This window comes from Asparagus officinalis, chromosome 7 (assembly GCF_001876935.1).
Source record: "Asparagus officinalis chromosome 7, Aspof.V1, whole genome shotgun sequence".
Taxonomy (NCBI): Eukaryota; Viridiplantae; Streptophyta; class Magnoliopsida; order Asparagales; family Asparagaceae; genus Asparagus; species Asparagus officinalis.
The window spans coordinates 103978461-103993806 of NC_033800.1; the positions used below are offsets into that span (position 1 = coordinate 103978461).

The window sequence follows — 15346 nt, forward strand, 5'->3', positions numbered from 1 at the left end:
ATTTAATAATAGTAAATTAAGCATATATGTAGCTTAGGTTATATCATTTTTGACCAATTCCATGTTATTATTGTTTTAATTTGCATTCCTTCGCTACATAAATTTTTATATATTAAACAAATTCATGCATCGCACGAGCCTAAAACTAGTTAATAATATAAAATTATCATTGCAATGTGCATGTAAAACCTGCATGTACACAAGAAAGTGGATATACGTGCAAAGCATGTGCACCATACTAGTTAAATCAAATATAATCGAGTACACAGATGAATAATTGATGAACTATTTTGGTTCTTTTCCACCCAAGCAACTGGCAAAAGTAATTTGAGTGATTTGGGCAACTTCTTAAAATATATACATCATTTGAAGGAATTTTTTTTCATTCAAAGAGGGAATTTCACTATGATCCTTTGAACCATGAATATCAAAACCTCCCAGCATAGCTAAGGGGTTGTTTGGTTCATTTCCATAAAATTATGGAAATGAATTCCCTGACAAGAAACCAAATTTAAAATTTTTTAGGATATCTAAGGAATCTAAAACTTGTGTTTGATATGGAATGATAAAGTAAAGAATAGGAAATCATCTCCAAAACTCAAGTTTGTTTCATTTCCAAATAATAAGAAGAGTTGTGAGAAGAAATGATGAGTTGTCAGCAGGTTGTCAGCTTTCTAGTCCATTTCCTAGCCAAAAGATAGGAAACGAGCTGTCTAAAAAAAGTCACTGTTTAGAGGCTTTTTAAGAAACATTTTTTTTGAAAAAAATAAATAAAACAAACCTAACTTTTAGAATCCTAAACTATTAAAAAACCTACTTTTTATTCCAAATCCTAAAATACACAATTGTTTTCAATAAATTAGGGTGAACCAAAAACGTGGACTTTGGAAATATATACCTTCGGGGAACAAGAACCGCTGAACCGGGAACCTATAGCCCAAAAAAGAGTTTAAAATGTAAGAGACGCCAAACTTCTGACACGATTCCTACAAATTTAAATAACATGGTGGGCTTATATGCAAAACGATCTTCATTGCTGATGATAAAGAGACCCTAGACGACCTCTAGCTCACACTTCATCGTCTCTAATGGCTCTCATCAGAATCCCATCCTCTCTCGCTACATTATCTTCTCACTTTCACTACCCCCATCATCGCCTCTTTCTCTCTCATCGATCCTCTTTGCGTTCTTCCCCCGCTGTCAGCCCTCGCCAATTGCTTTCGATAGTCGCCAGCGGTTCCCAATCTGGTAATTTCCCGAGTTTTCGTTTTCCTCTGAAACCCTAATCGAATCTTCAGTGTCTTTACTAAAAATTCTTATTTATTTTTGGGATTTTTTAGGTATTGAAGCAAGCTCGAAGGTCATGCTCAAAGACATGGATTTCCCTGAGCTCGAAGTAAGTACCTTTTGTTATAATTATCGTGATAAAGATGCTGTTTTGCAATTGGAAATCATCCCCTGTAATGGTTTATATATTTCCTAGTAACTTACATATAGAAAGAATATGGAAACTTTTGCTTTTTGAGGTCAGCTTCGTGTAGTATTACTACTAAATTCGTTACATTGTCTTGTTTTATGGAATTTGACAACTTATAAATGAGCACTTTTTTAAGCGATGCGCCTTAGCGCCTAAGGGGCTAAATTGAGGCGATACTGTACCTTAGCACCTTGCATATCGCCAGGCGAGGAAACGTTACTAAGGTGAGGGCCTTTTGGCGCCTCAGGCACTTGCCTATGGCATGTGCGCAAGGTCGAGGAGTTTTGGGAGCTAATATATGATGTGGGTTTGGTGATGTAAATATTTTTGTGTTAAGTAGATGATAACCAATGATATAAGTGTAGATTTGGAGTATAAATCATGGAGTTAGCCAAGGCCCAAGGATCACACGTTCTCTTGTGAAGAGGATTTCTGACCAGCAGTGACATGTCTTAGTTGTTTAATTGATTGACTTTTGTCTTGGTTTTGAGTCATGGGCATTAATAATATTATTGCTCATCCTTGACTTCGCCTTTCACCATGACTCCTCGAGATCTACTTCTAACTCCTTCCACAATTTCCTAGTACAAACCTTCAGTGTCTTTACTAAAAATTCTTATTTATTTTTGGGATTTTTTAGGTATTGAAGCAAGCTCGAAGGTCATGCTCAAAGACATGGATTTCCCTGAGCTCGAAGTAAGTACCTTTTGTTATAATTATCGTGATAAAGATGCTGTTTTGCAATTGGAAATCATCCCCTGTAATGGTTTATATATTTCCTAGTAACTTACATATAGAAAGAATATGGAAACTTTTGCTTTTTGAGGTCAGCTTCGTGTAGTATTACTACTAAATTCGTTACATTGTCTTGTTTTATGGAATTTGACAACTTATAAATGAGCACTTTTTTAAGCGATGCGCCTTAGCGCCTAAGGGGCTAAATTGAGGCGATACTGTACCTTAGCACCTTGCATATCGCCAGGCGAGGAAACGTTACTAAGGTGAGGGCCTTTTGGCGCCTCAGGCACTTGCCTATGGCATGTGCGCAAGGTCGAGGAGTTTTGGGAGCTAATATATGATGTGGGTTTGGTGATGTAAATATTTTTGTGTTAAGTAGATGATAACCAATGATATAAGTGTAGATTTGGAGTATAAATCATGGAGTTAGCCAAGGCCCAAGGATCACACGTTCTCTTGTGAAGAGGATTTCTGACCAGCAGTGACATGTCTTAGTTGTTTAATTGATTGACTTTTGTCTTGGTTTTGAGTCATGGGCATTAATAATATTATTGCTCATCCTTGACTTCGCCTTTCACCATGACTCCTCGAGATCTACTTCTAACTCCTTCCACAATTTCCTAGTACAAACTGAAGAAATGAAAACCCTAATTCATTATGATATCTCTTGGGCTTTATATAGGCCCCTACAAATCTTACAAATAAGTCCCTAATAATACTAATATGTCAACACTCCTCCTCAAGATGGGCGAAAGATATCTATTAAGCCCATCTTGTCACATCCTCTAATCATATCTACTGAGTTGAGTCCTTTAGTCAGACAATCTGCTGCCTGGTCCTTAGTCGAAACATGACTTAGCTCCAGTAGTCCACTATCCAACTTCTCTTTGATGAAGAACCTATCGATCTCGATGTGTTTGGTTCTATCATGCTGCACTGGGTTGTTGGCAATACTTATAGCTGACTTGTTGTCACACCATAACTTCATCTTATCTCCTTGATCCAGCTTCAGCTCCACCAGCATACTCTTCAACCATAGCAACTCAGCAACTCCTAAGGCCATAGCTCTATACTCTGCCTCAGCTGTCGATCTCGCCACCACCGACTGCTTCTTGCTCTTCCACGAGACTAAGTTACCTCCTATAAAGATGCAATATCCTGAGGTGGACCTCCTGTCATCAGCACAGCTAGCCCAGTCAGAGTCGCAATAACCCTCGATGTTCACATGTCCATTCTTTCTGAATATCAGCCCCTTTCCGGGGGCACTCTTTAAATATCTCAGAATCTGGTACACAGCGTCCATATGACCCTTCCTCGGATCGTGCATGTAGCGACTCACCACGCTTACTGCAAAGGAGATATCAGGACGTGTGTGACTCAAATAGATCAGCCTTCCCACCAACCTCTGATATCTGTCACGATCAACTGGTTCTCCAGCCTCAGCACCTAGCTTGAACCTCTGGTCGATCGGTGTAGTTGCAGGTTTGCACCCTAACATTCCTGTCTCTTTGAGAAGATCCAGTGCATACTTTCTCTGGGATAGGATGATCCCTTCCGCTCCTCGAGCTATCTCTATTCCAAGAAAGTATCTAAGCAAGCCAAGATCTTTCACCTCAAATTCCTTACCCAGTCTCACTTTGAGTTGGGCAATCTCCTTCTCATCATCCCCTGTAATAATCATATCATCCACATATACCGCAAGCATAGTAATGTGGCCTCCACTCCGTCGAAAGAACACTGTATGGTCGGCGTTGATCTGTTGGTATCCCATACCAATCATAGCCCTTCTGAATCTGTCGAACCAAGCACGGGGAGATTGCTTCAGACCATAGAGAGACTTCTTCAATCTGCAGACCTTTCCCACTGTCTGATCTGTACCAAATCCTGGTGGTATCTCCATGTATACCTCCTCCACTAGATCTCCATGAAGAAATGCATTCTTCACATCTAGTTGGTGTAGCTTCCATCCACCATTTACTGCCAGAGAGATTAAGGTCCGAACAGTGCTCATCTTCGCCACCGGTGCAAAAGTCTCATCATAATCGATGCCATATGTCTGACTATACCCTTTTGCCACCAGGCGAGCCTTGTAGCGCTCAACTTGTCCATCTGGATTCTGCTTCACAGTGAAGACCCACTTGCATCCAACTGCTCTCTTTCCTTCTGGTAACTTTACTAGCTCCCAAGTGCGGTTCTTCTCTAGAGCTCCTAGCTCCTCGTGCATAGCCGCTTTCCATTTTGGGTCCTTCTTAGCAACCTGCCAATTGTTAGGTACAGTAACAGAGTCCAATGATGCAATGAATGCTCCATATGCAGGGTGGATACTAGAATATGATACATACTGGGCAAGATCCCAACCATATCTATCGGGAGGATGTCCCGCATTACTGCGAGTAGTCCTCCGTACTGATATTGGTGTGGGAGGAGTAGGGAGAGGAATGTTATCAGTAGGAATGTTATCACCTTGGGATGAAATTGGTGGTGGTGTAGGTATTTCAGGAGTCGGGGTGGGCTTTGGCAAGAGACTTGGCAGCACTAGTGGCACTGTAGGTACTGTTTCTCCAATTTGTTTGCCCTTCCTACTATAGGTTAGTAGCTCCCCCTGAACAGTGGGCCTAACACCTCTTGTCTCTTGTTCCTTTTCTTCGTGATTCTCCGGCTCCTCCTCAACCAACTCCTCCTCAACCAATTCGCCCTCCCAAGGAATCGATACAGAAATGGATTTCTCCACATTGTTCTCCGGTCTCTCACCATTCTCCTCCTCTCGCCCCATACTTCTAGTATTGGACGAGTTACCAGCAGATGAAGTTACCTTCTGAGTGTAATATGGCTCGAGTTCTCGAAAGTGCACATCCATGCTCACAAACAACCTTTTTTCCACCGGGCTCCAGCAAACATATCCCTTCTGAGTAGCAGAATATCCCACAAAGATACACTTCACAGCTCTAGGGGCAAGCTTCCCGACAGACGGCCTGTTGTCCTTCACAAAACACACACAGCCAAACACTTTGAGTGGAAGGATCCCACCATTATCTCCTTTCAATATCTCACACGGAGACTTCCAATCCAGCACTCTCGAGGGCATTCTGTTGATCAACGCTGCTGCGGTCAATACTGCTTGTCCCCATAATGTCTCTGGGACATTCATAGAGATCATCATGCTTCTAGCAACCTCTAAAAGATGTCTGTTCTTCCTTTCCGCTACCCCATTCTGTGCTGGAGTGTATGGACAGGTTGTCTGGTGATGTATTCCTTGAGCTGACAAATATTCTTCAAGGGCTCTGTTGGTATACTCTGTCCCATTATCTGACCTCAATACTTTCACCACTGCTCCGTATTGAGTCTGAACAGTCTTATGAAAATTTTGGAAGCACCCAAACACATCACTCTTATTCTTCATCAGGTATAACCAAGTAACACGAGAGAAGCAATCAATAAATGTAACAAAATATTTGTATCCATTCATAGAACTTGTGGAACAAGGCCCCCAAACATCTGAATGTACCAGGTCAAATGCATGAGAACTTCTATGACCAGAACTAACATAAGAGCTTCTAGTAAGCTTTCCCAACTCACATGCATCACACACAAGTTTCTGTTTATTTGCTTTCTCAAATAAAGAAGGATACAATCTACCTAAAACACTAAAGGATGAGTGTCCCAAACGCTGGTGATGGAGCATTAACTCATTTTCAGCACTCATTTTAGATCCTACTCCTGCTTCCTCTATGACTGACACCAATGCTGAATCCAGCCCTTCACGATCCAGATACCACAGTCCACTACGCCATGTGCCAGTCCCAAGTCTCCGCCCTGTCCCCTTCTCCTGGAAGATTACCTTGGGAATATCAAAAGAGACGATGCATTTTAGTTGGAGGATGATAGAACTAATAGATAAAAGATTGACTGGAAAAGAAGGAGCATGCAAAACATTGGACAAAGTTACAGAACCAGTACAATCAACTGTACCCTTACCAACCACCGGCTGAAATGTACCATCAGCTGTTTGAATACTATCAGGCGATGCTAAGTGAGTATATGATGAGAACTCACTAGCATTACCTGTCACATGACAAGACGCACCGGAGTCGACTATCCATGCTGATGATCTGTCAGGAGACATAGAAGCAAGAGCATGTATGTCATCAGTACCTTTGTTCGGATGAGCATAGGTAGCAGTGTTGCCTCTGACGAAGAACGAAGTAGATGCCTCCGCAGTCCCATTCCTCAAATCTCCATCCCCTGCTACTTGCTGTTTTTTCCTGAGTATCGTGAGGAGAGCACGATCCTCCTCTGTAAAGACCACCTCAGCTTCTTCTTCTTCTGCTACCGTCAGATTCGCCCGATTCCCTGCTCCTCTTCCACCTCGTCGACCCCCACGGCCACGACCACGACCTCCGAACTGTCCACGTCCACCCGAATCTCCATCCTTGGATGGCTTGGTGCAAGCATGCCGTAGATGACCCACCGCACCGCAGTTATAGCACTGTCGAGTCTCTCTCCTAGATCCAGTGTTGCTAGAGGCTGTCAGTGCTGACTTCACCACAGGAAGTCCACCTGTCCCCGCCTGCAGCCGAATGCGAGTCTCCTCCTGGATCATAGCAGAGATAGCCTCCTCAAGCGTGGGAATCTTCGGCTGAGCTAGGAGCAATGCAATTCGCTGAGCGAACTCTGATGTCAATCCCTTGAGAAACACCATAGTCCTCTCCTGTAGAAAGGCCTCCCGCTCTTTACATCCCAACACTCCTCCTCAAGATGGCGAAAAGATATTCATTAAGGCCCATCTTGTGACATCCTCTAATCATATCTACTGAGTTTGAGTCCTTTAGTCAGACAATTGCTGGCCTGGGTCTTAGTCGAAAACATGACTTAGGCTCGCAGTATCCACATAATCCAACCTTCTCTTTGAATGAAGAACCTATCGATCTCGATGATGTTTGGTTCTATCAATGCTGCACTGAGGTTGGTGGCAATACTCATAGCTGAACTTGTTTGTCAACATCCATAAACTTCATTTATCATCCTGTGATCCAGCTTCGAGCTCCACCAGCATACTCTTCAACCATACAACTGTCAGGCAATCTCCTAAGGCCATAAAACTCTATACTCTGGCCTCGGCTGTCGATCTCGCGCACCACTGATGCTTCTTGCTCTTCCACGAGAGACTAAAGTTACCTCCTATAAAGATGCAATATCCTGAGGTGGACCTGCCTGTCATCAGGCACATGCTAGGCCCAGTCAGAGTGCGCAATAACGCCCCGATGTTCAGCAATTCCATTTTTCTGTAATAATGCAAAGCCCCTTTCCGGGGCACTTCTTTAAAATATCTGCAGAATCTGGTAGCATCGCGTCGATATGACGCCTTCCTCGAGATCGTGGACATGTAGCGACTGCACGCACGGCTTACTGGGCAAAGGAGATATTCAGGACGTGTGTGACTCAAATAGATCAGCATTCCCACCAACCTCTGATATCTGTCACGATCAACTGGTTCTCCAGGCCTCAAGCAACTTAGCTTTGAACCTCTGGCGATCGTGTAGTATGCAGGTTTGCACCCTAAACATTCCTGTCTCTTTGAGAAGATCCAGTGCACGTCTTTCTCTGGGATAGGATGATCCCTTCCGCTCGTCGAGCTATCTTATTCGCAAGAAAGATCTAAGCAAAGCCAAGATCTTTCACCTCAAAATTCCTTACCCCAGTCCTCACTTTTTGGAGTTGGGCAATCTCCTTCTCATCATCCCCTGTAATAATCATATCATCACACATATACCCGCCAAGCATAGTATGTGGCCTCCGGCTGCCGTCGAAAGAACACCTGTATGGTCGGCGTTGATGCTGTTGGTATCCCATACCAAATCATAGCCCTTCTGAATCTGTCGAACCAAAGCACGGGAGATGCTTCCAGACATAGAGAGACATTCTTCAATCTGCAGACCGTTTCCTCACTGTCTGATCTGTACCATAACATCCTGGTGGTATCTCCATGTATACCTGCCTACCACTAAGATGCTCCAATGAAGAAATAGGCAATTCTCACATCTAGTTGGTGTAGCTTCCATCCACGCATTTAACTGCCAGAGAGATGTAAAGGTGCCGAACAGTGCTCATCTTCGCCACACGGTGCAAAAGTCTATCATAAATCGAGTGCCATATGTCTGACTATACGCCTATTTGCACACCAGGCGAGCCTTGATAGCGGCTCAACTTGTCCATCTGGATTCTGCTTCAAACAGTGAAGACCGCACTTGCATCCACTCTCTCTTTCTTCTGGTCAACTTTTTTTTTACTAACTCCCAAGTGCGGTTCTTCTCTAAGAGCTCCTAAGCTCCTCGTGACATTAGCCGCGCTTTCGCATTTTGAAATGAAAACCCTAATTCATTATGATATCTCTTGGGCTTTATATAGGCCCCTACAAATCTTACAAATAAGTCCCTAATAATACTAATATGTCAACACAAACACATGACTATCAACCTTATGAACGCAATGCATAAACTTTCGTCTATATAATAAGTAAGTGCACGCATTTGTGTGTTCTCAACGGCTAGGAGAGAAGAGGGGAGGCAGCCGGCTCTGATACCATGAAGAAATGAAAACCCTAATTCATTATGATATCTCTTGGGCTTTATATAGGCCCCTACAAATCTTACAAATAAGTCCCTAATAATACTAATATGTCAACACAAACACATGACTATCAACCTTATGAACGCAATGCATAAACTTTCGTCTATATAATAAGTAAGTGCACGCATTTGTGTGTTCTCAATTATCTTGAGTACATCCTAAAAATCAAGTAACCTCAAAACGTTAATTGAAAGCCTAACAGTTACATATATTCCTAGAATCAAAAGAGGAATAGTATTGGAAACACCTTACTTTTCTTCTTTTCCTCTGTCTTTTCTTTCCTCTTTTGTTTTGTCTTCTTCCTCTTTATTTTTTTCTTCGTCTTCTTTCTCTTCTCATATTGCTAGTTCAGGAACATGGAAAAATAAGGGTGAGGATGAGGGATGGAAAGCGATAAATACTCCTCTTCCCCTAATCCTTGGACTTATGTCATGTTCATATCTTCTGTTCTCATGATGCCACCACCTCTGCCTCCTCATCATGGGATAAGGGTCTCTCCTTTCTCCATATCTTCTGTTCTCATGATGCCACCACCTCTGCCTCCTCATCATGGGATAAGGGTCTCTCCTTTCTCCATATAATGCCACTTCCATATATTATTGTCCATAACGTTTGCATAAACTCCCTTCTAATTCTCACATTAGCACATCTTTCATGTTCTATTCCAACGTCACATCAAATTTTCTTTACTGCAACAAAAACACAACAACAACAAAGTTTTTATCTCAAATGGAATTACCACGAATATAAAAAAAATTCCAATTAATAATAGATATGTTATTACTTATTACGAAGAATATAAAAATTTGGGTATTATAATTAAATTTAGCACGCGATGTTTGACAATTTACAAGGTTGCGACCTTTGGAATTGAGGGTTTTACACTATTGGGAAAGTGCACCTCCTTTTTGGAATTTTTATGTACTAAAATTGCTGTTGTTTATCAATACATTACATTTCAAAGCAGGATTGAGTACCTCAGTTTTGAAGACTGATATATCTATCTAGTAACTTAAATATAGAAGTAAAAAGGTAGCTTTTCAGGCGAAGTTCTTCTTTCTGGTTAATTGTTAAGCTCTTCAAATTGTAAATCGGCGCTGCAAGATCATAGTTAGTTGTTGGTAAGTATTTGGCTGTTTGTAACAGTAGGATTGACTATGAGAGCTTGCATAATTCCTGTGAAGAAACCATAAATATTTCTTCTGCATTGAATGAAAAGAAGCTGCTGCCCATTTTTTATCGCTCATAGTAGAACTTTTTAAACACAAACAATTTTCATACGCGCGCACAAAAATAGAGGACACACAAAGAAATGAAAATAGAGAGCTCTTATGGTAATCGATAAAGTACTTATCAAGTAAAGTAACAAATGGGGCGATTTGGCATCTGCGCCAATTATCTGGTTGAAACATTGGTAGTAAAGTTAATGTAGCTGTCCATGAGTTGACAAAAAAGAAAAATAAAACATTTGAGGTTCTTGTGAAACAATGAATCTTAGTTTGGTCGAACTCGTACTCGACCTCCTCCACGACCGGAATTGAAATCCGCGGCTGCGACGCATCAATCTCGTCAGCGAGATCTGTTTTCAGCGAAAGTTGTTTCCATTGCAGATTCCATTAAAACTTCGATCGTTTACAAAGAATTACTCTTGTGAAACAATGAATAAAATACTTGTTATTCATATGCCCACTTTTCTAGGTTTTGTTGCTCCTTTTCCCCCCTTCTTGAGCTTACTCTGTCTCTTTGAGTGAATGCCATATGTCCAAAAAAAGCTGATGTTTTTGAGGAAGTGGTAGCCATTTTCTGCTAAAAGAAAACATAATGTACTACTAAGACAGCTATGCTCTAATCTAATCTACCATCATCAAAGAAAGAAGTTCAGCTTTGTAGGAAGATGGATTTCCTAACTCACTAACTTCTAGGAATCAGCCTTCTCAATGTTCGTTACTTTGATGCTAATATTTTCTATATTATTAATTTTTATATCACACTACCACACATTCTCGAACAAAAGCCATATGTGATTTTGTAACTATCAGTGTTAAAAATAAAGATAATGCATAATGTAACGCTCTAACTCTTGTTAAGGATTAAAGCAAAAAATGCAAAAAATGCAACTCATAATGTAGTTTATTTTGTTTATTAATTATTTACATATTTTATAAATACAAACTATTCATAATGACTTTAATAATTAAAATCATCAAAAATTTCAAACATAACATCACAATAGGGAACAAAGTATTTTCTTACTGTTTAATTTTTTAAAAAATATATAAAAGATGTTCATAATAATTTGAAGCATTAGGAATAAAATGAAATATCATAATACGAAAAAATTATAACTAAAATTCTTTAATTCAATACAAGCTACATAGATTTATTAGGAAATATCACAACTGAATACTCAAATATGTAATCATAAATTTTTAGCTCATTCTTAATTACATTCGTTTTAATTTCACAATCAAATAATAATGTTACTAAAACAAGAGATGAAGACTTAATAAACAATTTAAAAGTAATTAGTTAACTCCTTCAAATTCTAAGAAAGTATGTGCTCTCATGCCTCTGGAACTTATATTAACTCCTTCAAGTTTTAAGAAAATATGTGCTCTCAAGTCTCTAGAACTTATTTTGAAATAATGTAAGTTATATTGAAGTAACCCATGTTATATTGAAATAACGCAAGTTATATTGAAATAACACATATTATATTGTAATGATGCTAGTTATGATGTCATAGAGTTATTTCATAAGGTTATGTAACATTTAAAGCCTGTTAGGTTACATAACACAACATAATGAGTTATGTAACGGGCTCTTTTAAACAATGGTAAATATTAATTATTTTGAATAAACACTTGCAACTTCTCATTTTTGACTCATTAGTGAGGTCCATTTGGGATGTTTTATTTGAGGAACATTTCTGATACTATCAACTGTTTATAAAGCTTTCTGTTACATGGTATGTGAGTAATTACTAATTTTCCAAGAACAAGCTATTAAAGAAAAAGTATTTAAGAGAAAGTGTAAAATTGTATGTTTGATATTCTTTTTTCCATTCTTTAGTTAAACACTTCATTTGATATTTCTAGTTGAATTTTAGTGTGTGATTGGTGAAAGTTTTTCTGAAGATATATCACCAAATTTGAAATCAGTGTTAGTATTCTGGTGAAAGAAGGGAAGAAGCATTTGTTCCTACATAGTATTGATATAGCTTAACTTCTAATCATTAAGAGTCCAAGTGTCAGATGCAATGTTTCCCTTAGGGGATTAAGAGTGAAGCATACCTTTATATAAACTTGTTCTGAACTTCTCTTGTTCTTAATATATAGTTACTGATAAATTGTGATTTTTGACAGAAATGGGTTCAGTCGCACGGCTTTAGGCCAGGACAGGCAATGATGCTGTGGAAGTGCCTTTATGGAACCAATGTCTGGGCACATTCTCATGATGAATTGGAAGGTCTTTTGCTTGTTTGTTTTTACTTTCAAACGGCCTGATGAATTCATACTCTTTTGAGCACTTTTTATGGATCATGGATGTAACATATGATGACTTTGTTCACATTTCTCTTGAGTGTATAAGCTCATCCTTTTTTGCTTTATGGGGAATTTGGACCATTTTAACTTTCCTGGAGGACTCACTTTAAGATATTATAACACGGGTTTACTTTCTACTTTTGCTAAAGTAAATTGTAAATTATGTTGGCATTTTAATTTTGTGAACCACGTATATTAAAGAATTAGACATATCTAGTTTACTTTAGCTACACTATGAAGGAAGTTAGGAACCACACTGAAGTTAATGCTATCAAATTAAGTTGATACATGTCCTTAGGTTATTGTTTGTAGAACTAGTACTGGAAAGTTAAAATAAAGAAGTGCTTCTCTAAAATTATGTGATTGTAGAATATCTATAAAATTGAAGGGAAAAGTTGTAAAATGGGTTGCGACTAGCCATTTGTTAATGTTCAACCATTAGAAAACATTTCTAAAAAATAAGTGTAAACGAGAATGTTGAGAATGACACGAAAAGATGGGAATAAGAAACATGTGAAGTCAAGGGTGGGGTCAGTTAACAATCAAGCAAGGTAAAATAAATTAAGATGGTTTAAACATTTACTATGGAGAGAAATACGTGTGTCAATTTGAAGCATCGGTAGGACCATAGTGGAATGATCATAGCTGAAGGAACAACAGGCTTATACATAGACATAAGTGGACATGGACTGCAGTAGTTAAAAAGGACGACTTTTTATCTCAAGTGAGGATAACCCTGAACAAGCTGAATATAAAAACGGAGTTTCATGGAGACGAACACAAAAAGTTTTGGGATAAGGCATTGCTATCATTCTAGTAGAGTACTTTTCCTATTAGTTGTTGGATAGTCATGCCCTTGTTAGGTGCAGTTTTTAATGCAATTTTGTATAAAGAAATGCTACAAATCTTGTACCCTACTGCTCTACTTAATTTCTATTTATAATTCCTGGCATACCAATAAGAAAAAGCTGAAATTTTTTTAGAAGACTGCTCTACTTAATTTCTATTTATAATTCCTGGCATACCAATAAGAAAAAGCTGAAATTTTTTTAGAAGAGTTGCGAATGTTTCAAACCACTATTCTTCCTGGCATACCAATAAGAAAAAGCTGAAATTTTTTTAGAAGAGTTGCGAATGTTTCAAACCACTATTCTTCAATAATGTCATTGGTATTCTTGATCTGAAATTAAAAATATCCTTTGTGTTTGTCAAGCAGTCACAGTAAACACGTGGTGGCCGTTGAATGAACATATATATAGTAAAAGAAGAGTCGAAGAAGGCATGGTTGTTCATTAGTCAGTTTCTCTCCTTGACTGAAGTTGGACAGTATATTCCTTATCATACACTACATTAGAGGCATTCTGTGTGCTGGGCCTTAGGCAATTGGCTATGAACTAGAAACTAGTGGTTAACTCCTCAATTGAATTTATCTGTTTCTGTCAATAATTTTGCTTTTCTTTGTATCCATTCTCTTTCCATCTTATTTACACTGTTTCTTCATGCCTTTTTCACCTTTTAGAAAACTCTTTTCCTTTTGCTATCTTTTAACTTTTTCCTTTTGAAGGGGTTTACTCTCTATGTACTTTGAATCTATTAATTATTTATTGTCAATAGATGTGACAACCATAAGCATAATACCTTGCTCCTTTTCTCTTAGCAAAACCTTTTGATGATTATAAACATGATGTTTCTTTAGTAATGCTATCTCATCCTTTTATAGGTTTAAATAAAGATTTCAAAAAAATGTTAAGTGAAAATGCTTCTTTCAAGGCATTGTCAGTGAAAGATATTTTCACAGCATCTGATGGAACTCGAAAGGTAGATTGTTCTGTTCTGGCTATTTATTTCTGGAGCTTCACTAAATGCTTTGTCTTTATAATATATTTAGCTATGGACATATAGATGTAGGATACCATTGTGAGGTGATATTCTTAGAATGTTTTCATTAATTCTAAAATTCACAGGAGGTTGCAGATTTTGTTCAATTTGGATGATGGCATGGTGATAGAGACAGTTGTGATTCCTTGTAGTACAGGAAGAACGACTGTGTGTGTTTCAAGTCAAGTGGGTTGTGCAATGAATTGTCAGTTCTGTTACACGGGCAGGCAAGGCTGTTATAATCGTGACTTACCTGCTTTTTTTAAATTATTTTTAGCACTCTGCTGCTGAGTCCTAATTAACAATTTTTTTTTTGAATTTTTTAAGGATGGGATTGAGGAAGCATTTAAGAACATCTGAGATTGTTGAACAGGCTGTATTTGCTCGGCGTTTGTTCTCTAGCGAATTTGGGTCTATTACAAATGTTGTATTTATGGTGAGCGTTCTGGACCCTTTTGCAACATATATAAATTGTTTGTTCTGTACATTTATTCATCACTCAATAAGTTAGCTAAGGTTTCCCATTTGCCATCGGCTATACTTGGATGCATCTTCAAGAGTCATAACTGAATTGCTTTAATGTTCTTTGCTCGATTCCTTCTTTACCATAATTGTAAGGACATGTCACACGTAAGTTTCACAAATTGAACCTTTATGAAACATTCAATCACATAGTGAGTTTTCCTCGCATTACTTTGTTTTCTGACACAGAATTTGAAACTGGGTTTGATTTTGCTATGTATAAGGGTAATCCGTAGGTTAGTTTCTTATAAATAGCCATTAAATTTCTATTTCATTACGGAGTGAAGAGAGGTTGAGGGGGTTTGTCTTTCTTATTCTTGCGTGTGAAATATGCTCCCAGGTATATGCTCCCCGGTATTACAAACGAAGCTTCTATGGTGGCTTGTGCAGTGACATCCGTAGTATGAGATATTTTTGTTTAACCGCTATTATATGAGTTTGTAGTAATCGTACAAGGATTGGAATTGAATTGAGGGTGTCAGCGTTATGCTTGTATTCAGGTTATCTTAGTTGGACTTGATTGGAAAGAAACAACTTCAATTAGAGTTGAATCCCATTT

The 15346-nt window shown here is 38.7% G+C and overlaps 1 protein-coding gene across 1 annotated transcript in view; it reads left to right on the forward strand.

Moving 5' to 3' along the window:
* LOC109850315 (dual-specificity RNA methyltransferase RlmN-like) overlaps positions 1069-15346 on the forward strand; it is a 29751-nt gene continuing 15473 nt past the window's right edge. The window contains exons 1-6 of the mRNA XM_020420299.1: positions 1069-1248; positions 1341-1396; positions 12208-12310; positions 14108-14205; positions 14362-14492; positions 14593-14701. Of these exons, the coding sequence (XP_020275888.1) occupies positions 1089-1248; positions 1341-1396; positions 12208-12310; positions 14108-14205; positions 14362-14492; positions 14593-14701 (657 nt within the window). The 5' untranslated portion in view covers positions 1069-1088. The remainder of the gene's footprint in view (positions 1249-1340; positions 1397-12207; positions 12311-14107; positions 14206-14361; positions 14493-14592; positions 14702-15346) is intronic.